Below are 22,437 nucleotides of genomic sequence, written 5' to 3' on the forward strand. Positions count from 1 at the left end.
GTATTAAGTCTACCACGGCAGCACCTAGCAAGCCCCAACAAGGAGCAGCGCACTGCATTAGCCGCCGAAGATGAATTAATATTGAAAAAACTGCAGTTTTTGTCCCCGAGACCTCAAAACCAAGGTGTCTGACAGTGCTTAGGGGGAGGGAAACAAAGGGCCACTTAAATCTAAAGCCTTGCCTGTCTGCATATATCCCTTTAAAAATAAGAACAGCATGCCTGAGCACGTTCTTAGCCCGCCTTTGCCCCAGTTTGATCATGAAGTCTACAGGACTCTCCCCCACCCCAACAAACCAGTGGGGTTTTGCCCTCTTTTTCAGAGATCTGTTGGCACAGGAAGCCCCCAAGGCCTGGAAACCCTTCTGTTCCCATCTCTCCCAGGTTTGTTTTCTTAAGAGGGGGAGGAGGAGGCTGCCACTGCTTTGCTTCCCCCACCTCCCCACTTCCCACCCACCTTCCAAGCAGTCCTTTTAAATCACCCCTTCCCTCCCCCTGGTTTGCATATTCCCCGCCCCCTGGGCATGACGTACCCCCAGTGGGCTCCGCCCCTCTTGCACTAGAAGGGCTCTAAGCTCCCCTTAGCCAGCCTGCCCTTATTTAATTTGGAGTGTGATTTTGCTATATTTAGCAGCTGGATTCCCTCCAGCAAGGCTTGGAGTTCTTGGCTTTTTTTTTTTCCCTCCCTCTCTCTCTCTCTTCCTATTTTTTTTTCTCTGCAAATGGTTTTGACCCAGCTTCCTTCCTCTTGGAACAATTTTTTTTATTGATATAAATAGGAAGGTGGGCCTGTCTGCTCTGCTCTGTGTATGTGTGTGTGTGTGCGCGAGTCGCTCTCTCTCTCTCTCTCTCTTTCTCTCTCTCTCTTTGCCTTCTTGTTTCAGATCCGCATTTGCAACCATCAGCAGCCAGAAGGGGGGTTGGTTTTAATTTGATCACAACACAGACACACAAGGAAAAAACACACACACAGATCCGAGAACAAGAGCAATTGTGAGTGTCTGGCCTTTTTTTTTTCATATATAAATTATAGATATATATAGAGAGAGAGAGATCTCTATGGTGGTGGCTGGAGGGTTGGGGTTAGTTTGTTCTGGTGCTTGGTGGGGGTTGGTGGGATGAGAGAGCCGAGATCTCTCTCTCTCTCTTTCTCTCTCTTTTCTCTTATTTTGTTTTGCAAAAAATATAATTCAGCTGGAAATTGCAGAAGGATCCTAGAGAAGGGGCTGGGGGGTGATGCCTGGGTTGCTGGGGCTCTGCACAGAGAAGTAAGCAAGGCATGCGGAATAATGTGTCCTTCTGGGCTTATTCTCAGCCTCCAGTGCAGAAATGGGAATGGACAGCTGCTTTTTTTCTTGCTTTCCCTTCATTGCGCTGGTCTGCACCTGCGAGCCTGCCTTTCTGTGTAGCCTGATGGCTGTTATGATGATGATGATGATGAAGGCACCTGATGGGAGGAAGGGAGGGGTCTCCAGCAGGTCCCCCATGTGGGGGCTGGAGACAGGAGGGAGCTGGGGGGGCAGGAGCAGCAGCCTGGGGTGCAGCTGCAATGGCAGCACCTTGCCTGGGGCTGCCCCAGGGCTGCAGGGCAGAGGGGTGGGAATGCCCCCCCAAGCCCCTTGCCCACCCCCCCAGGCTCCTTGCCCACCCTCCAGGCCCCTCTGCCTCCAGCCACGCGCGCTGCCAGCCCGTTTCATTTTCAAATCGCGCGACAACACTTTCCTCCACTGATTAATTTGGCTTTTTTTTGCCATCTGCTTCTTCCAATAGCTGGGCAGATCAGGGGCTTTTTTTTTTGCAAAGAGCAGGTAGTGCATTGGGCTCGCAAGCAACACCCCCTTTCCTCCTTTAAAGGGGCAGATCTCAAGCCGATTGCTTCCCTTCCCAGCGAGGGGGGCACTGGAGGGCTGCCATGTAGGTGCCTTGGTGGGGGGGGGCTTGCACCCCATTTTGCCTCTCTGTGGGTAGAAGGCGGGGGGGTTGTAAATGGCACGGGGCGGGCAATGGTCTGGGCCGTGATGAAGGTGCAAAGGGTTTATTTTGAAATGGCAGGAGCTGGCAGGGCTGGCTTGGTGCATAGCAAGCGGAGGAAGTAGCCGGGGGTGGGGTAGGAGGTAGGCGCCTCTCTCCCCAGGGACAGCTCCTGGCAGCAGGCTGAAGGGGTCATCAACCTCTTCCTCCCCTTGCCCAAGCTGGGGCTCCCCTCCATTGCAAGCCCAGACTGCAGGGAGCCCAGAGGCTGCTACCCCCGACCTTGATTCAGTGGAAACTTTCAGAGGGGTCCTCACCCAGTCCTTCCTCTCCAGGAGAGGAGTGGGACCTGACCCCTGACATGCAGCCATTGGGATTGGGGGGGGAGGTGTTATTATCCCCTGCAGGCCAGAGATCTCCAAAGGGCTGGTGGTGCTGTCCTTCCTTTCGCCCCTTTTTATCACTTCCTTTTATCCTGTCGGTCTCAGGGGGGCTGGCCTCACTAATTGCTTGCCTTGCAAGTCTTCAAAGCTGGCCCTGGGTTAATAGGGCAGCCTGATGCATCCCCTTCCCCAACAACCAGCTCCTCTGCGCTTCAATAAAAACAGGTTTTTTAGCTCCCCACCTCTTTTGCCCTGTATTGTTGGGATTTCTCGACCTTGTGGGAGGTGCTGCTCCAGCAGACTTAGCCCGGAGTTCTTGGGTTGCAGGGAGATTCAGCAGTCTTCAGTTCGATCCTTTTGTTTGCACTGGGAGGAGATGGCAGAGGCTTGGCTTTGTGGCCTTAGGAAGGGCATATGGGAGCTGCACAGGGGCTTTGGGAAGCAATGTGCAGGCTTGGGAACAGCGTGAAGTCTCTCAGGGGGGCCAGGTTGCATCTGGATTAAGCTGGCTCCCTGGAGGCTCAGACTCATGGTTAAGAGCAGGGAGCTATGATGTACCTTCCTTGCAAGTCTCTCTAGCCTTATAGCCCCTTCGCACTCCAGGGTGGAGAGGGGGCTGCATCCTTCCCTCACATAAGGGGTCCAACCCAAAGAACAGATCCCTTCCTCTCCCCGAGATCCATTCAAATAGCACCTTTAGCTTCTCATGCTTTCATCCCACTGCAGAGAGGTTTGTCTGTACACAACTTCCCGGCTCCCTCCTTTCCTCCCTGGAAACACAGTGGTTATCTCCTGCACGGGTTCTCGTATCGCGCTCATCCTGGCATGCCAGCACCTTCAGTAGCAACTCCACTAACCTCCCTCACGTGTTGTTTGTACTCTTGTCCCCAGGGAAAGAAACCTGTGCGATGCAGTGTCTGGTTTCAGAGGAGGTTATATATATATTTTAAATGCTGCTATTTATATGAGAGGAGGCAAGGTCAGAGAGAGGCACCTTGTGCTGAGGTCCTGGTGCAAGGTGATGAGGTTTCTGATGGTCCTTCATTGCTGAGGGAGTTCCTTGCAGCCTGGGACCAGCTCCAGAGAAAGTATGGCCTTTGCTGTAGTCTTTATCCTGGCAGGCTTATAGATGGCGTGAACCTAGGCTATAGAGACTGAGATTGTGAACTTGATGAGAAAGTCAGCCGGTCACCAGCGCAAAGGGCAGGTTTGCCCTGCTCACAATAGTCTGCATCGTGGAGGGGGCTGTGGACTGGTTGGAGCAGCATCAGCACCGAGGGGCCCTGACCAGCTCCGCGGTACTGTGGTCATCCAGCTGAGAGGTGGCCTGAGTAATGGCAGTCCATCGCTGTTGAGCAGGATGGGATGGAGTTGCCCAGCCAACTGGAGGGGATAGAAAGCATGCCTCATGGATGCTGATATGTGAAAGCATGGTGTCAGCAAAGCAGCCAAGAGTATTCATAATGGACTGAATTACCCAGTTGCAGGTGCGTGCATTTACCCAAAAGAAACCCAGGACCTCTTCAAAAAGCTTTGCCTGCCACCGCCAGCAAGATTTGGCTGTGGCCAAAACCAGCCCATTACCCCCCCCCCCCCCCCCCCCCCCGCTCTCCCATTCATTCAGAGGGTATTTAGAGATGAAGGACAGCCAGCTCTCCAAGTCTAACGGATGCATTTGACCCAATCTCCCTTCATGGGTGAGGGTCCAGGACCCGGACAGGGAACCCTTGGGTAAGGGAAGGTGCCAGCCTAGCTAGCTACACCCTGCCCATTATGTGCATGTTGTGCTCCGTCTCCAGGCTTTCAGAGCTGGAAGGGCAGAGAGATTTGCCTCCTTGGACATGATGCATCTCCAGATGGCCTTGTCTTCATTTTATATCTTCCTTTTTTTTTTTTTTTTTTTTTTTGATTAAACCCAAATAGTAGGACCACATTTTTAAAAACAAAATCGTCTGAGGGACAGAATCCTTAAAGGGATTGTGGACATTATGAGTAATACTGTTTACATGAAGTTGTGGTTTCTTTGAAACAAAAATCTGAGGTTTCCTTACTCATGAATCACTTCCACAACTGTATACGAGCTGATATGCATAAAAAAAAACCCTCAAAGGTCTGTGTATTCAGGACATGTTGGGGAGGGCAGGCTTGCTTTGATTTTCATTCCAGTATGGGACTCCTTTAGAGACCTGAACTCCCCAACTGGGCTGTTGGGGGCTAAGGTGGCAGAGGTACCAGTGATGCCTGCTGTATATGATAGTACAATAATGCTTCACTGGAAACAGAGGAAGCTGACATGTTTTGCTGGAGTAACTGTACCAGGCATTAGTTTTCATGGGTGGGGGGATGTTTTTAGATCCACGGCATTACTGGAGTTGAGAGCAGCGGGAAGCATTTTGCCATGCTTGAAAACAGTTTTCAACCCTAATTGAACCGGAACTGATTCCCAACAACCAGTGCCATTAACCCATTAAGAGGGGTTCTCTCCATGGGGGTAGTGAATGTCCTCTTTCCTTCTGGATGAATGGGAGAAGCAAAAGGGGTCATAATATGGACAAAAAGGTGAGAATGAGCACCATCCTGTACCAAAGGACAGCATCACATATCGCATAAGCAGGACAGGGGTCCTAAGACAGGACACATTTTACCCAAGTTGGTAGGAGAAGGCAGGGAGTCCAAGAGGTCTGCATACATTAGCTTTTAGATAAGTCCCAAAGGTTTGTGGAGTCATTTTGACTAGGCGTTTACTCAAATCAGTGAATTCACAATAAAGAGGAAAAAAAAAAATACTAGAGTGCAGACAGACCCTCTCATCTTAATCTGGACTGTTTATTCAACTTGAAACTCGTACCCTATATTATTCCCCAATAGCTTTCCCAGATAGACCACCCCTTCGGAGGAGACTTCTGCGAGCACTCAGCTGTAGCTGAGGCCAAAAAACTGTTTGGGAACAGATTTATTTTGACAGTCTTGTCTGGGGGCTGGAGGGGCTCGTTGTTTTGGTGAGATCTGATGCCTTTCACTGCTCACAGGTTTCATGCCCCAGCTGCTTGCTGATGCTTTCTGAATTGGACCTGTTCTGGTATCCGCTGACTAGGAGGTGGGATTATTCCAAACGCTGGTAGCAAGCGACTTACCTTCTGAAAGAGCAGGCATTTTAAACCTTGTGAGCAATAAGGGGGAGGAGAATTGAGCCTTAAACCTCCCACGTTGAGCTTGGGGATTTGACTCTGCACACATCTCAATGTAAGGGCTTGTCAGATCGAGTCCCAGGCCCGTATGGAGGAGTTTGGGCTGGGGACTACAATGGTTTTAATGCTGTTTCTTCATTGACTGAGCTGTTGGGTCGGAGCCATTGGCACAAAAGATGCCTGAACAGTGGTTATTAGTTGGGCAGCCTCAGTCTTAAAGAGTGAGCAGTAGGGACCAAGCCCCCTTTCTGTTTCTGCAGCTGCTGGGAAGTGGGGCAAGGAAGCAGCCCTTCGGCATGCCTGCGTGTGTCCATGGCACGGATGCATGCCTGGGTCATAGCACGGTGCCTGCTGGTTTGGGGTCTTTGATGATACTCTGACATAAACCATCCTCTGGTCTAGCTCTGGGCTGAATGCGGGCATCCCTGGATGCAGTCCCAAGGCCTGTGTTAGGCAGAAGGTCAGTTCTCCACCCGGTTAGACAGGACCCCCTCAGGATCCCTTTTTCCAGACAGAAAAGACTAGTCTTCTGTCTGCAAACGACTTAGGGAGACCTCAACGGAGCAGAGGGTTTTTAACACCAAGCATCCCTGCTTGATGTCTCTGGGCAGATCTGCTGAAGGAGGTTTGCCCACCCCAAAGCACTCTTGAAAGGATCCCAAGGCACCTCAGAGAGCTACTACACCCCGGTTGAGAATCACTAAGCTAAACAGCTGGCCTCCGTGTGGCATAATCTATAAAAACGTATGTGTGACGGTACATTAAAGCTTCCAACTTTTGGCGGACGGAGGTCCTGCCGGCCATCTTTGACCAGGGAACCATCCCATGCATCTTAAGTTTGACCCATGGCTTTGTTGTCACAAAGTCATCAGCTGGCACCTCCACTAGACGTGGGCATAGGGGGCCCGATCTTGCTCTTGGTTGGCGCTGGAGTCACTGGCTTTGGTCGCATGAAGTAACGGTGATAACAGCAGGCCACAAATCCAGCAATGTGGTGTCAGCTCCCTGCTGGACTGCAAACTCCTATTTGGTGCCGGGGGGGAGGGGGATGGAAAGCAGCTTCTTGGAGCCCTGCTCCACGATGACCATCCTTGGAGCGGGCACCAGGAATGGTGCGCGAGCTGCGGCAAAGTGGCATTTTTCAGTCAGCCGAGAAAAGCTGGGGGCAGAGTAGGATTTCTGAACAGGAGGCCGCGCTGGCTGCAGGATTAGGACAGGCAGGTTTTTACTCGACAGGCATGGCCCAGTCCTGTGAAACCCCTCTCTTCCTAACGTCTGGCAGAATCTACTAAAAAAAATAGGAAAGGCTACTGCCGGGTGCAGTTTGCTCTCCCCACATTGAAGATCCAGCTGTGGACAGTCCACAGGGTGCAGAGATTTGGGGCAACAGAGGTAGTTGAACTAGAAAGTATCAACACCGTAGCTGGGTGGGGTTTTACTGGGAGTAGTGGAAGCATCAGAGTGAGAAGTTGGCTTTGAGGTTAAGGCCCCTTCTGGGCTCTCCGCACAACCTTGGACATGTCACCTCTTCCATCCGTGCCTCTGCTTGCCCAGCAGTAGAGCGGTTTGGTTAAAACTACTTGGCTTGTCCTGTCGACTGCCCTCCGTGGGGGATGAACCCTTACTTCCTGTGGCTTTTGCACAGCACCTAGCAGAGCAGGGCCCTGATCTCAGCAATACAGGTATTAGAAAGCGACGGGACCGCAGCACAGAAGCAATGCAGAGAAAGCGCAGCCGAGACAGGAAAGGATGCACTGCCCAGTGCATGGGTCGACACGTGGAGCAGGGTCCCCCCAGAAGATAGGCCTGGTAGATAAAGATGCCCTTTACAGTCCTACCTGCCACAGCAGGCTTCTTCTGCATGGCACGTACGCTTAGAGCGCCACACGGTGCAGCGGCATCCTTCCCTCCCTTCAGAAACCCGCCCTCAGCCCAAAGCACCAGACAGTACGTTAAATCACATATTTCCCCACCTCCCAGTTGGGAGACCATGGTCTCCCAACACCCCTTCGCCACACCCGAGCCCCCTTCAGCTAGGCAACGTGGTACCCGCTGCAGCCAGGTTTTCAAAAACACCCTCTATCACTGGGTGCTTCACAGAGCATCTGTGGGGGACTCATTTAGGGGGGAAAAAAAGAGCCCAATTCCCCCGGAGGCTCGACCTCAAAACGCACGGAGCCGGAGGCCGCTTCTGACGACACGGAGATTTGGGATAAGAGCCAGGTGTGCTTCACAGGACTCCAACTCAGACTGGGTCCAGCGGGGCCCAGACAAAAGGACAGCCACCACGCTGGCTGCATCACAGCTGCAAGTCAACTAGGAGTAAATATAGGCTGCTGGGTTAGGAGGAGGTTTCTGAGCACCCAACAGTTGAGGTCCTGGAGCAGCTGTAGGAGTACCTAGGGCAGGACCCATCTCTCTTTCAGGGGCAGCAGCTCCATCAGCTCAGGAGAGGGCTATAATAAGGCGGGTGCCCACAGGCACAGGGGATGAACTCCAGTCCCTGCCAGCCCCCCGTTCCTGCGTGACGAAGATAAGCTGCTCTCCCCTCTCATTAGCACATCAGACAAAAAGGAGGAAACCAAAAGCCTTCGGTGTGGAGGAAACCTCCTTGCCCTGGTGCTGCAAATGCAACTGCTCCACAATGCAACAGTGGAGGAAAAGGGGTGGACGCTGGGAGTGGACACCAAGAAGCCCCCTCCCAGGAGGTCGACCGACTGAAGGCGGCTGGATAATGCTGTCCAGTGCGGGCGGGTGAGAGGGGACAACCAGGACAGGGCGATACAGAGCTGGGGGAAAAGGAGCTGAACCATGACAATCCTGCACATCACCAGGGATCCGGGTTTTCCATTTCCCACGGGAAAACAGAGAGAACCATGGATTTCCTCAACTTTAGCAGAGGAAAAAAAAAAATGGATTTTCCTCTTCTAGCAGAGGAAAAAAAATGGATTCCCTGCTTTTGCAAAGAGCTCTGCAGGCGGGCAGAGTTGCAGCCTGCAGGCGATAACTGCAAAAAGAGCGGGAAACCCCCAGGCCTGCCCGGAGGAGGAGGAGGGAAGGAGAAGGGCAGGGCCTGAGGCTCTCACTCCCCCCAGACTCGGATCAGGCTCCTTTTCCTTCGCGGAGCCTGAGAAGTAAGTGGGGTGGGAGGCCGCCCCGGCAGGTCAGGGTGCCTGCTAGGGCTGGGGGAAGAGCCAGCGGGGCAGGGCGTTGGTGCATGGCTGCAGGAGCAAGCAGCACCCCCATGGAGCTCCGCGCTGCCCGGGCCACACCTGCCCTGCGTGCACGGGAGCAGCGGTGAGGGGCACAACCCCGTGCGGCTTGCCCTTGCGCATGCAGGGGAGGTGGCCCCGGCAGCGCAGAGCTCGCCACGGCCGGCAGCTGTCGCGCGCCTCCCCGCCGTGCCTTGCCGCACCAGGTTGCACGTGCTACAGGGTGGCAAGCACGAGTCTGCAGCGTGCACCCGCCTGGCCCCTACCCCCTGCGCACAGATCTGGGGGGCACGGCTCCCCCTCGACCCCCGGGACTGCGCTGGAGCCAGCAGTCGTGGGGGAGCCAGCTCCGGCTCCTGCTGCAGCAGCCGTTACCTTCTGCTGGGGCCAGGGGACTGCGGACCTGGGGTCCCCCTCCAGCAGGGCTGGGAGGCCTTTAACTTTAATAACTGAGTTTGCATTTTTTTTAAATCAGAGAATTTGCTTTTTTTTTTTTTTTTAAATCAGAGAAAACCAGGATCCCTGGTGATGACTTGCTCTCCCCCCTCATTAGCACATCAGATAAAAAAAAAAAGAGGAGACCAAAGGCCTTCATAGTCTGAAGGAAACCCCAGACCTCCCTGTCCTACTGCTCCATAATGCAATGCAACAGTGGAGGAAAAGGGGTGCAAACTGAGCGGACACTTGAGCAGCCCGCTCCCAGGAGGTCTCACCGACCGGAGGGGCCTAGATAACACTGTCTAGCATGGGCAGGCAAGAGGGGACAACCAGGACAGGGTGATGCAGGGCTGAGGGAAGGAGCTGGACCGTGACAATCTCATTCATTGCTCATTCACCAACTGGGCATAGGACCCTCAACGACTCACTCTTCCCTTCCTTGGGCTTCAGCTCCCTCCCGTCAGCGAAGCAGGGATGAGAGTCACCTACACAGCCCAGGTCACAGAGAAAGAATTATATCCATGTCACGTAGAAAATAAGACTGACTTACCCTCCTGTCTTCTCTCTTGCATGACCCAGAAGATAGGAAAATGAGTGAATCCAGTGCAAAATCCAGCCAACCCCTGGCTTCGAAACAGGAGAAGGATGTCTCGGAGAAGAGAGGACGGGGCCGGCCCAGGAAGAAGCCGCAGGTACAGAGAATCATTTTTTTCCACCCTGCTCTAGAGGCTGGGAGAGCTTTGGACATCTACAGGGAGGAAAGGCATTTCCATGAGCTAACTTCAGCCCGGGAGATACCTCTCTTCTTGACCCCCTCAGCATGGTCTGGCAGGCAGGGCACGGGGTTGAGATGTCAGGGCTCTCAAATCTCTTCCCAGCTGTACCACTAACATACTCAGTAGCTGACCCCTAACCTACCCATTCCCACAAGCATCGTGCTGCAGCTTTGCACATGCGCGCAACACGCATTTCTGGAACAGGAGGTGCAGAGCTGCCTTTGTACAACATGGCAATTATGCTGCTTCCTATGCAAAGCTAGTGGATACCGAGCTAGCTTAGGGGTCTCTGCAGCATGCCTGGCATAAAGGAAAAAGAAAAAAAAAAAAAAAAAAAAATCACTAGTACAGAGGGCAAAAAGAGCAATGCACCTTCCACACCTTGAGTGGCCTGCCAGGGCCACGGGAAGAAGCATTAAGGCATAAACAAGGAACACGGCAACTCCTTTCCCAAGGATGAGGAAACAGCCTGGGCTGCAGAGCCACTGACTGGTGTTAAAGTCACAGTCTGACTCCCACATGTTGGGCTCAGCCTGGCAGAGGTAAACAGCACTCACAGCTCTTCTTGCGGATGCAAACCACAGCTCTGTTTGCTGTACATGGACAGCAAAGACCTGTAGGACTTCTCCCAGGGAAAGGGCTAGCAGAATTTCCTTACCAAAGCACTCCCTCCTGCTCAGCTGTAACAGCAGCAGCATCCACCCCAGAAAGAGCCTATCCAGGTCAGTAGCACTGTACCGAATTCATCAGTTACTTGCTGCTGCGGGTCTTTAATTTTGTCCTCGCTGCCAGGCCCAAGGGGCCCAGTGCCCTCCAGCTAAACGCTGCCCCCATCACAATCTGTGAGCCCCTACAGCAGGAGCATTTAGCAAGTGAATCCCACCAAGCCCATCACTGGCTTAGCTGACCTAGGGGCCATAATGCAGACAAAGCTTCTGCAGGTGAGCTCTTTGTTGCAGTCATGTCAATTAACCCTGCGGAAAAGCAAATGCAACCAGTGCTGATGGAAGCAGCTGGGTGCTACTCAAGCTCCAGCCAGTTCTGCTGAAGCAGGGGGATTTTGCCTGGGTCTGCAATCCCCAAATACAAGTCCTGAGGCACAGGCTGGTGGCTTCATCCCTGTTCCGCCCTGAAACAACCACTTGGGCCGCTCGAGCAGTAAGATGAGGAAGGGACCCAGAGGCTTTGTCCCTGCTGTGTGCAACTGCAGCAGTTAATTAGCATCCTACCTCCCCCTTGGCTTGTGTTCAGGCGGGGATGATTGACGACACCTTTCCTTTATAAAACCCATATGTTGGAGGTGTTATTAAGAGACTTGCTGAGGGCCGTGCAGTGAATCAGTGGCCAGGTCCGGAGTGAAACCTGTTCCAGTAGCAGAGCCCTGCCCTGGGAAGTGGCATCTCCCTGATGTGCTACTGCTGTAGCGATAGCTTAATTACCCTTAGCACAAAACGAGGGAAAGCTGACATACCCAAAGTGCATATCATGGGAAAGCTGACATACCCAGAGCACGTATCATGGGAAAGCTCAGAGCTCAGCTCTTAGCTCTGTCAGTGGAGTTGCTCTGGATTTACACCAACCAGCCCAGGTCAGAAACTGACCCCTGGTACCTTCTAACCAACCTGAGCCAGCAACTCCCACCGCCTTCCTTTTCCGGCGGCAGGAATATTTGCCTGGCAGGGCTCAGATTGGTGGAAGGAGGCCATCACTCTGCAGGGCTGGGGGCAGGGCTGCCGGTGTTGGATTACTGGTTTGCTAATAGCCGCAGCTATAAACAGCAAGCGACGGGGTATTAGAAACTGTAGCTGCGATGCCCATATCTCCTAGCAGAATGCATAATTCACAACGTTTTTATGAGTCTCACAGCATTAGGGTTTCAACACTAGCATGTTCAGTGCTATCCCCTCTTGACCCTGAAGCTGGGGCGAGTGATTGTATTTTCTGCAGGGGAAGGGTTTTCGGATGTCTCCCAGATCATTCCCAGAGCTTTGCCTCTTCTGCTCCAAATCTGGGGGGAAGCATTTAGTTTCTTTTGGGCAAGCTGATCTCTTTCCCTCCCTCGACTCCACGCCAGGTTAGTTCCCTCAATTCAGGTAGCCCCCGTCTGATCCGTTCCCCTACCCACTCCAACGCAGCAACTGGTGCTTCCTGTCCATAGGCAAGTGGCTCACATTCAGCCACATCTCGTCTAAGCACCGGCCCAGCCTCGCTGTCTAGCCACTTTCGAAGGACCGGCCCTTTGAAACTACACGTCCCAGCATGCCCGGCTGCAGCGCAAATACCCCGCAGGTGCTGCGGTCATACGCTGCCAGCCCCTCCCCGCACCAACTACCTCTCCGGCTGCAGTGTCCCAAGGGATTTGGATGGAGCAGGGGGGCCGGCTCTCCGGACCGCATGCTTGCCATGGCTTCTGATGGCACCAAAGGAGCGGGGAGGCCATGCTCTTCAGTCTCCCTCACCAAGGGCCTGCCTGCTGCGTCTTGCTGGGAACCCCCCCCCGGTTTCTGGGACAGCTGCTTTTGGGTGGGAGCGCGGGGAGCTGGGATCTTGCTCTGCTTTGCAGCTTGGCTTTGCTCACTCCTGTCTCTCTTCTCTTTGCTTATTACCATAGATCCGGGCATCCGCTGACAGCCTTGCCCTTTCTCTTCAGCAGGAACCCAGCGAGGCCCCGACCCCCAAGAGACCACGGGGCAGACCAAAGGGGAGCAAAAACAAGGCCACTGCCAAAAGCAGGGTAGGTACCGGGGCAGGGGGAGAGAGAATCACATGACCTTTCCCCATTTGCTGCCTCTAAGTTGCCATGGTTGCTTATTGATGCTGCTCCTTGGCAACCTGGGGCCTGCTGGTGCCTGGGTACCAAGATGCCCCTCTCCCGGGGAGGCTGGCGATGCCGCGGTTCAGGTTCCACGTTGTGCCCGTCCCTGGAGGACGGAGGGGAAGGGAATCTCCCCACCCCAGGCTCCACGGGGAGGCGTCTAGCCCAGCCCTGCAGCCAGGCACGTTCTGGGCAAGACAGCAGAGCAGCTAGATTGTGGGGCTGGGGCCTGATGGCGGGCTGCCACAGCCCTCGTGCAGCCCCTCCTGCCAAACAAGAGGCTAGGTGGCAGCAGGAGCTACACAAAGAGGTGGCGGGTGGAGGAGTACACCCCCCCGGGCGCACGGAGCCGGGCTGTTCTGTGAAGCCTTTTGCATCCAAAGAGGACAGCTGGTGACATTTGCTTCCTGATGTGTGAGCGAGCGCTCGGCGTCGTGTGCGCGGTTCAGGCAGCTGGGACTCGGCAGGACAGGCTGGGCTCCGCTCCACGCTGGGCCTGGCCGCTCGGCGAGGAGAGGATGGCTGGGGCTGTCTCCTGCCCTCGGTATCCGGCCAGGATTGAGCATGTGAGGAGCCGGCTCACGTCCCTCGCAACTTTTTTTTGTAGCCTGCTGGAAACCAAGGACATGCCCCAAAGAAAGCCTTGGTGTGGGGGGGGCCGCAAGCATGGACGCGGTGGCAGTGGCCTTGTGCTCTGGGGACAAAGGGCTGCAGGGCCGTTGCCTCGCCGGGGGGTGGGGTCCGCACACGCCCCGCTGCTGTCCTAATGCAGCTGGGTGGTGGAGGTGACTGCAGCAGACACGTCAGGTTAGCCCAAGCCTCGGCCATCTGTTGTGCCCTCCTCAGATCACAAATGCAAAAAGGGAGCATCCTGCCCGATCCCAGCGTCTGCCTGGGGCGTGCCTCGTGCCCTGCAGCTGCTGCGCGCTCCCCGCCTTGGGCTCAGCCTGTGGCAGGTCGTGGGGAGGGGCAGGGGCAAGGGTGCCTCTAGACTTCAGAGGGGAGCCATGCCAGGGGGAGAGATGCCCCAGTCAATGGGCAGGTTAGATGTTGGGGGGTCCTAGCCCACTTCTGTGGCGGTGTGCGACCTAGACCTGTCCTGCCCTGTGCCTCAATTTCCCTTCCTGTAGGACAGGGCTAAGGATACAAGGCCATCTCACAACCTTGCCGAGGACAGAGAAGGCATCTACAGAGCCTTTGTGTTGTGCAGAAGGGCCAAGTATTATAGCTGGCAGGGTGGGACCTCTGGCAGGGACCCTGCCTGGGGGCACCAGTTTGCTCCCCGTGTGTGTGGATGTGCTGGGCCGCGATTCCTAGGGGTCTGCAAAGCAGGCCCTATTTGATTCGGATTCAGCCCGAATCAGGGACAGCGATTCAATTCGTTGATTCGGATCGCTATCCCCAGTTTGATTCGGCTGAATCCGAAGAGTTGATGCCGATTCAGCGTATCAGCGATTCGGCCACAGACACAGCTTTAAAGTTTTTTCTACATACCTCAAGGCGCCAGCACGGCTCATGAACACTGCGATGCCGGGGGCGCATGGAGCGTCCCACAGGAGTGGCGGGGCCCCCGCATGCGCGGCCCAGAACCCCGAAGTGAACTGGAAGCACTTCCAGGGAGCACACGGGGGGCCCCCAGCTCGGCAGATGGCCATGGGGGGACCCCTAGTGCCCCCCCAGACCCAGGAGACACGCGTCACTGGGGCCGGGGGGCCCCAGCAGGCAGTGAAGCGGACTGGAAGTGCTTCTGGTCCACTTCTGGGTCTGCTGCCGAGCGCGCCAGGAAGCCCCCGCGCTCCTGTGGGATGCTCCCTGCGCCCCAGCATCGCAGCATTTGCAATCCCCTGCTACCAAGAGTGATGTAGAAAAAACAGTTAAAGCTGTGTCTGTCTCCAAATCTATTTGGAGAGATTCAAGGGTCCTCCGATGCGATTCGGATTCAGAGATTCAGCCACCAAATGGGGCCAAATCCAATCGGGGACCGAAGCTTCGTGCAGCCCATCATTAATTACAAGCTTCTTTCAGCCCCCGTCGTTCTGAGGGAGCCTTTGAGGCCAGAACACACAAACGCTGGAGAGGATGTCTCATCTCAGGGCTGAGACGCTAGGGGGGAAGGAAGGGGGCTGCAGGGGAGGCTGAGACACAAGGCCCAGGGAAAGCAGCTTGTACGTGCGGGTCTCGAACCTGTTTTGAAAACACGTGACTCATATCCTGCGGATTTGAGTCATGGGGCCGGGGCCAGGGCCCAACCATCTGATGCTGGAAAAAATCACTGTGCCGGGGCCAGGCCGTGCTGGGGGCAGACAAGAAGACAGCCCTCTCCCCGCCCCACTGGGGGTCACCGCAGGTCCAGCAGAAGGGACCGTGATGAGTTTGGCAGTCAGTAGATGGGGAACCACCTTCATAAACAAGGGCCCAGGCAGCCACCTTGGCGCTATGCCTTGTTGGGGGGCATTAGTAGCCTGGCTCCCCCTGACTGTAACATTCTCCGTCTGCACAGAAAGCTGCAGTGACACCTGGGAGAAAACCTCGAGGCCGGCCCAAAAAAACGGTGAGTGGATCTTGCCTTTTTTGATTTTTGCCAGCCTTTCCTTCTGATGGTCAAGGTCCGCACCCCGGCCCCCCCAGGAACATGCAGCATGCAGGACCAGCCCCTGGGGCAGATGCGACGGGGGAAAGTCAGGCTCAGGCGCTTGAAACGTGGCCGAGGCATCCCTGCTATAGAGGAGCTGCAGCCCTCTGCACAGGGCTGGCTCCACCACCCTGGACCCAGCGCTGGCAGTGGTTTAGTGGGCTGGCAGGTCGGGGACGCTGGCCAATCCATCCATGCACTGATGCCGAGAGAGTGGAATAGCGACTGCTCCGTGGCATAGTCCTTATGCTGCTGGCGGGCCTTCTGTAGCAGACTCCTGTTTCTGGGATGGGAAGGGGTGGTCTGCAGTTTCTCTGCTGCCATCGTGAACCTCTGCAGAACTAGGATGTTCTGGGTGGCTATGCACTTTGCTGCAGGGGTTTGCAGGACGCGGTGCCAGATTGCTCTGCCCTGTGATGGCCCCACTGCAGCTAAGGCAGCTGCTTCTCAGCGCTGGGAGCTTGGAAGGATCTCAGCAGAGGGGAGGCAGTCAGATCTCCCCGCCAGGGCCCCGATGGAGAACAGCCAAGGTGATTCGGTGGCCCCTTTCCACACCGAGCATCCTCGGAGGCAACATGTAGCACAGCACAATTGTTTCCGGAGGTTGCAGCGTATCGTGGGAGGTGCATCCGGAGGCTGGATGCCCTGGGAGTCGTGCTCTCGTGTAGCAGAGGGAATGCAGCCGCCTCAGCGCCAGACGCTCCTGGGGGCTGCGCTGTAAGGGAGCTGGTAATGAGAAAAAAAAAAAAAGCCTGTAATAACGCTTAATGGCTCTAACGAGCTCCGAGTTCTTGCCCTGTTCCCCAGGAGTGACTAACAGGAAGCGGCTTGTTCTCTCGCTCACTGGCACAGGCTTGCCCAAGGGTTTCTGGTGTTACCAGCGCTGGCATTCCTGCCGAGTGAGTGTGCGGTGCTTTCCCCTCTGCTCCCATCTGTTCTGCCGCTGCTCTTTCCTCCTCCACCCCCTCGGCACATTGCAGCTACTCAGTAGCTCTGGCTCCGGCACATCCCCATGTGCCGTGCCCCGGCAGCACGAGCTTCCCTCCAGCTGGACCCTGACAGCTGCCTCTCCCACCCTTTCTCCCTCCGGGGAGCCTCAAGCCCTTGGCCCTAGGGCACACACAGCTGACTTTACGCTCTCTGCCAAACGGCCTTTACATGCCTCTTGCAGAGGCAGGGCACCCTGCAAGCAGGAATCGGTCTTCACCTTCCTTCTGCCCTTTCTCCGCCTTCCCTCAGCGCCCCAAGGAGTCCAGGCTGTGCCATCTGCTTACCGCAAGCCGTCTTTTCCTTTTCTTTGTACGGCACTAAAACATGTGCCTGGGGCAGCCCGATTTTAATTTGGTCATCAGTCAGAGCCGCAAGGTAAAGCAGACCGCTGGCATCTCCAGCGGGGCTTAGCATATCACAGCCACAGCTCTCAGCCCCTGGCAGAAGCATTTCTGCCCAACGCACAAGACTCACTTGCTGCGCGTTGGCTGCAGGGACCCAGGCAGTGCGCGGGGGCTCCTGCGTGTAGACAGAAGCAGAGGGAGGCTGGATTGCAGACTTCACAACAAGCCAAGAGATGCTGTTACTTAACTACCCGCTCCTTTGAGCTGTTGCTGCCGACACAGAAAAGTCTACCTGCCCCAAGAGCCCTTGGCATCTCCTTCTGCCCAGCTGCAGGTTCAAATCCCGGCTTGGGTGACAGGAAGGGGAGGCTGAAACCTGCCTCACATGGAGGTTTGCTATCCTTGCAGCAGGGCCACTCTACCGAGTGCTAGGACCAGCTGCAAGAAATCAGGCCCAAGACAAGGCTGGCTTCCCGACCAAGACACATAGACCCTTACAGCCAGAAGGAACCATCATGAATGAACTAGTCAGACCACCTGCACATCCAGACCCAGGAACCCTTGCCACAAGCACCATGCAGGGGGGACGTCAATACCAGCAGCCTTGCAAGGCATTGCCCCAGCTGGAGAGGGGGTAGGGCTGCAGACGACACAGAGTAAGGTGCCCTGACAGCTGGGGTGGTAAAGCCTGCCTAGCCAGCCTTCCAGCACCCCGTGCATCTCTAAACAGGGGGCTTAGGGCAGGGAAACCTAGCAGCTTCTTGCACAAACACCCGGGGAATCTCTTGCCTACAGAGATTCCCCGAGTGAAGCCGAGTTTAAACGGAAACCATGTCCACACCGAGGTTGCCCAGGAGGAGAACCCTGGCTTCGTGCAGCGGTTGGCTTTTCCAGCCAGCTTCCTCACTCCCCAGGTGGGGGCTGCCAAAGCCCTTTGCTATTTTGGGTCATCCTGGCTCGCAGGCGAACCGCAGCTCACGCCCCGGGAGCGGGGAAGGGTGAAGAGGGAGCATCAGTCACTTCCTCAGCACGGAGGTCTGTGTCACTGGAACACTTTGTACGGAATTGGCAGCCGCGTTCCAGCCCGGCTTACATATTATTATTATTTTTTTATGAATGAAGCATGAGGACGTGGAGGCTGCTGACTCATGGCTGAGTGTGAGGCTGACTCATCCTGCTTTCAAGTGTGTGTTCCTTTAAGGAGGGAGGAGGAGGAGGAGGGATGCCGGCATTCCCAAGCTGGGCTGCTATGCCCTTCCTCTTGGCACCAAGCAGACCAGGGCGCCTCGCTGCATCGAGTCCTGCTTGCCTCCCAGGGCAGGGAGTGGGCGGTGGGCAAAGGCCTTCACTCCCGATCCAGCAACAGGCGCCGAGTGTGCAGAGGGTGGAAGAGCTTGGTTTGAACCTGAGCTTTCAGCTGCAGCTGGGGTCCCCTCTGGCGGCAGCTGAGAGGCATGACATCTGTCCAGGCAGCAGCTGGAAACTCGTTAGCTGATTACTTGTGTCCATCCAAAGTTACCCGCCTCAAATATTGCTCCTACCACACCATCTAAAAAGCACCCTCCCAGGCTCGGGGCCCCATGGTATCAGGCACTGCACTCGCACAAGAGATGCACTTACCAAAATGCAGTTCACGGTCTCCCCCCCTGGGTCTCGAGGCAGGGAAGCCAGTCGGAGGTCCATGTTCAGGGCACAGAAAAGTCCAGTCCACAAGCTTTCCTGGCAGAGACATTATTAGCTGGTGCCAAAACCGGGGCCCAGGGCACATATTCCTCATATTCCATTCCTGCCTGTCATTACCTGCCCTCGGCGAAGTCACGGGTTGCCCCGCTACAGAGCTCAGAGCCCTTTCCAAAGATGGGAATGGATCCTGCCTCAGTTTCCCCTCTTTAAAAGGGAGACCAGGAAAGTGAACGCAAAAAAATAGAGCACAGGGCTGCTCTACAGCTCCACACAGCGGGCTGCAGCCAAGTCCCAGCATCTACCTGGGCCTCGTCGCCTGCTTGGGCGCTGAGGTTTAAGTTACATCTTGCTATTTCTGCAGCCTCCAATGCCGAGCCTGCCTCTCATCTAAGCGGCCTCATTACTATGGCAGCAATACAAAACGCAGCGTCCCTGCGCACCCAGTAGCTCTGACCCAAAGACCCCAAAGCGGACCAGCGCTTCCTAACGGCTTTGTGTCTTGCAGCAGAAGGACGAAGAGGAGGTGAACATTTCGCAGGAGTCGTCCGACGAGGAGCAGTGAACACTTGAACTGGCACTACCTCATTACTTAACTTACCAATTTCTTGTCAAGTTCTGGGACTGAGGAAGTGGGGGGGGGAAAAGATCCTCTGTAACTTTTCCCCCCCCCTCCTCTGCTACTTTCTCACACTCAAAAAAACCGAAACAAAACAAACAGCAGCACTGGAGATCAAACCGACAGGCCGTCAGCTGCTCGCGCGCCGGCGGCGGTAACGAAGGGGGAGGACGTTCTCTCCCAGTCCTCTCTTACTGGACAGGGTTAACATTTAGCCTACTGGTTTCTGTAGTTTCTTTTGTTCCTAGTGAAATTCCTCGAGGGAGGGCCCCTGTAGATCAGCTGGCAGGTTTGCAATAGGCCTTCAGTAAGGAAATGGGGTGGCGGGGCTCTCAGTTGTCTGCATTTTAAAATTCATGTCTGAATTATTTTTTTTTTAAGCAAGTAGTGGGGGTGGGGTAGGTTTGTGCCAGCCCCCAATGTCCCCCCGCAAAGCAGAGGCAGATTTCCTGCCCATGCTTCGCTGATGGCAGAGGGGAGCGGAGAAGTCCATCCAGGAGGAAAGTACGGCAGTTAAAGGTCTGCTGTGGATACAAGCCAAGGTCAGAGGGCCCTGAATACAGCCTGCCTTGTCCCCTCCTTCCACTGCCAGCCTCAAGGCTTGTTTGCAGGCTAGTTTGGTGGGTGGCGGGGAGGCCAACTTAGCCTCGGCAGCTCTGCCGGCAGCAGTGGCCTGTGTTCAGGTCTGGCACAATCCGACGGACACTGCGTGGCTGAGAGGACCCCCCCTCAGGGAGCTCTGCAGGGGGCTTTGACCAGACGACAGCAGCCCGCTGCTTCTGCCGGCGGTGCTAGGTGCCCCCGGCAGGTCTGCTGTGCGCTGGCCTTGCCCCCTGCAGCTGGCCCTGAAGTGGAAAGGTTTAGACATGGAGACTTTGAACTTGCCCAGTGGGGTGAGGGTGGGGGTCCATCACCCGTCCACCCACCCCCTCGTCCCTCTGCCAGTCCCCACGCTGCCCCAGCTCCCCACAGCCATGCACTCTGCTGGCCCCTGGCAAGGGGGTAGAAGGGATAATCCCCACTGGGCCCCAGGCAGCCTTTAGCGTCCGCTGCGGGAGAGCCCCCGACCAGCGGCTGCGTGGCGCTCAGTTCGGCGGAGTCACGTTCCCCGTTAGGAGAGACGGTTACTGCTGTGCGATCTTCCCCTGGCAGGAACATGCCAGCATGAGGCTGGTGCTCTGCCCAGCTCCGACACCGGCCTGCTGGCTTGCCCTGGGCATGTCCCGTCTCCCCTGCACCTCCCTTTTCCCTCTGGTAGAATGGGGCAGAGCGATCCTGGCCTTGGCAAAGCGCTTTGAGAAATGCTGGTAGAAGTGGTGGGTAAGAATATTACCCTAAATTCTTCAAGGGGGGGGGGGGGTCTTAAAAATGTCCAGACAGCCTGGTGGCGGAGAGGGAGCGGTTTCCCCGCAGCCAGCGGAAATAGCCCTGTTGCACCCCAGGCTGCTGAAGGCTGGAGCAGGCAGCAATGGGCACAGGCCCCAGCTGGCAGTCAGGTCCTCACCAGGCGAGACCAATTTGCACTCCCAAGCCTGGAAGTGGGACGCAGCCTGGGCTGGGGCTGGGTGGGAACTGCCCTGAGGGACTATTTAAGCCTCAGTGCTCAAGAACCATGTCCTTTTCTGCTTGAAGTCCAGTGTCCAGCACTGTCCCCTGAGAGCAGCACTCCTGCTCTTTGCATCTCCCCTCCAAACTTAAAAGAAAACAAGCCTGTGCCGTGCAGACAGCTAGTTAAGACTGTAGAGACTCCCCCCTCCCCCCATGCCCTGTTGCACTGGTAGCTGCCTTGTCACTTCAGGCTCCCACCCCCTGCCCACCTGAGGCCACACACGGTCATTTTGCCCTGGAGCTTTGCCTGCCGGAGCCGCTCTGAGCATGGAGCAAGTCTCCACCACCAAAAAGGGAACTCTGCCAAGCAGTGCTGCCCATTTCTTCCCTCTGTCCTACCAGCTCTGAGGAGCTCTGCAGCAGGAAGAGGCTAGCCAGCATCCCAGCCGCATTTCCAGGCCCCAAGTCAAAGGAGGGTCTTTATCTTCTAGGTTCTCTCTCTCTTTTTCCTTCATTCATAACTACCTCTGGATAATTTAAGTTCCATTCTCTTAACCACAGATATGCTGCTGCTGTTACTGCTGCTCTGCTGGTTGCACAGTTTATTATTCCAACATGGTCTGCCTGGTACTTTTTTTTTTCCTTTTCCCCCTGCTCCAGAAGTGATTAATTTACCCTATAGTGCAGAGGTTGGTTTGACTGGGATTTTTTTTTTTTTAAGTATTAGGTTATACTATTAAAAGGGATAGAGCCTTGTAAAGTGGTGTGGTGAAGGCATCCCTCCCCATAGCTGAACATTGGTGGGAGGGAGGGTGGGTGCTGGGGAAGAGATACCAGGGTCTCCTTGTGCCCAGGTCAGACTGGCAACTTCCCAGTACCACCCTTGTGCTTCCCACTGGAAACTGGGAGGAAATGGGAAAGCTGCAGGCCAGGGGGCTTGTGGCATCAAGTGAAGAAACCCCCCCTTCACCTCCCACCAGCCCCTTGGGATCAGCTCACCATCTCCTCTCAATGCCTCTCACCCCAAAGCTGTCCCAGGCTGCTCAGGCACCTTCAAGTTCCACTTGTGGGCATTTCTTAGCCAGAGCAGCCCAGCCGAACTCAGGCCATGGCCTTGGCATTGCTGCATCAATCCTTCCTCTTGATATAGTTGGGCTTGGGTTTGCCCCAGGTGATGCTCTCAAGCCTGAGGAAGGAGGTTCGGGGGCTGGAGGGAAGGTGCTGCAGACAACGCAGCTGCTTTCAGCGGTATGGGTGGAAGACAAGCTGCTCTTCCCTCCCGAATCTGTGCCAGACACCTCATTCTCAAGGCATCGCGCCCTCCAGGCCTCGCAGGAGTAGGCGTGCACCTGGAGGAGGTTTCTGAGGGCTTCTGAGCCGGGGTCATGTCTTCACCACATCACTCAGACCCTTTAGATACGACCAACTGCAATGGAGCTGGGGGTCATTTTCCACGGGGAAGGCCAAGAGCGAGGCGACAAAGGCGGGTCCGCAGTTCACTTGGTTGGAAAGTTTTTACTGTGTGTTGAGGTCACCTGCCAGGTGAGGCAGGGGCACGGCGGAAGCGCGGGCAGTGGCTGACACTTGGTAGAAAGTTGTGTTTCATGGTCCATTGTTAAAGACCTTTTGGTTTCCTTTTTGCAGTTACTTGAATAAAACATTTTATGGCTGTTTCAAGCCTCCTCCACTCTCTCCCTCTCTCTGTCTGTCAAGCAAGTGCCCATCTGTGATGGGCAGGCCCCCGCCTTTCAACGGGTTCTTCCAGACAGCGCAAGAGACTCTACCGATGGGAACACGGGCACGTGCCGCAGCACTGGACTCCAGGTCACTTCTAGCAACAAT

General features: G+C 55.5%; 1 protein-coding gene across 20 annotated transcripts; it reads left to right on the forward strand.

Moving 5' to 3' along the window:
• The first annotated feature begins 573 nt into the window (after window positions 1-573).
• HMGA1 (high mobility group AT-hook 1) lies at window positions 574-22,265 on the forward strand. Of its 20 annotated transcripts, none has more exons than XM_090025838.1 (6): window positions 574-782; window positions 884-992; window positions 9,771-9,883; window positions 12,579-12,701; window positions 15,283-15,333; window positions 18,937-22,265. In XM_090025838.1, exons 3-6 carry the CDS (start codon window positions 9,782-9,784, stop codon window positions 18,991-18,993), a joined length of 333 nt encoding a protein of 110 aa, XP_089881964.1. In that variant the 5' UTR covers window positions 574-782; window positions 884-992; window positions 9,771-9,781; the 3' UTR covers window positions 18,994-22,265. The 20 variants fall into 20 exon arrangements, with proteins under 20 accessions (XP_089881964.1, XP_089881966.1, XP_089881963.1 ...); XM_090025840.1 differs by having other exon boundaries at window positions 9,774-9,883; XM_090025837.1 differs by having other exon boundaries at window positions 574-992.
• Window positions 22,266-22,437: the final 172 nt, after the last annotated feature.

Source organism: Crocodylus siamensis, chromosome 13 (assembly GCF_052110815.1).
Source record: "Crocodylus siamensis isolate JL-2025a chromosome 13, ASM5211081v1, whole genome shotgun sequence".
Classification (NCBI taxonomy): Eukaryota; Metazoa; Chordata; order Crocodylia; family Crocodylidae; genus Crocodylus; species Crocodylus siamensis.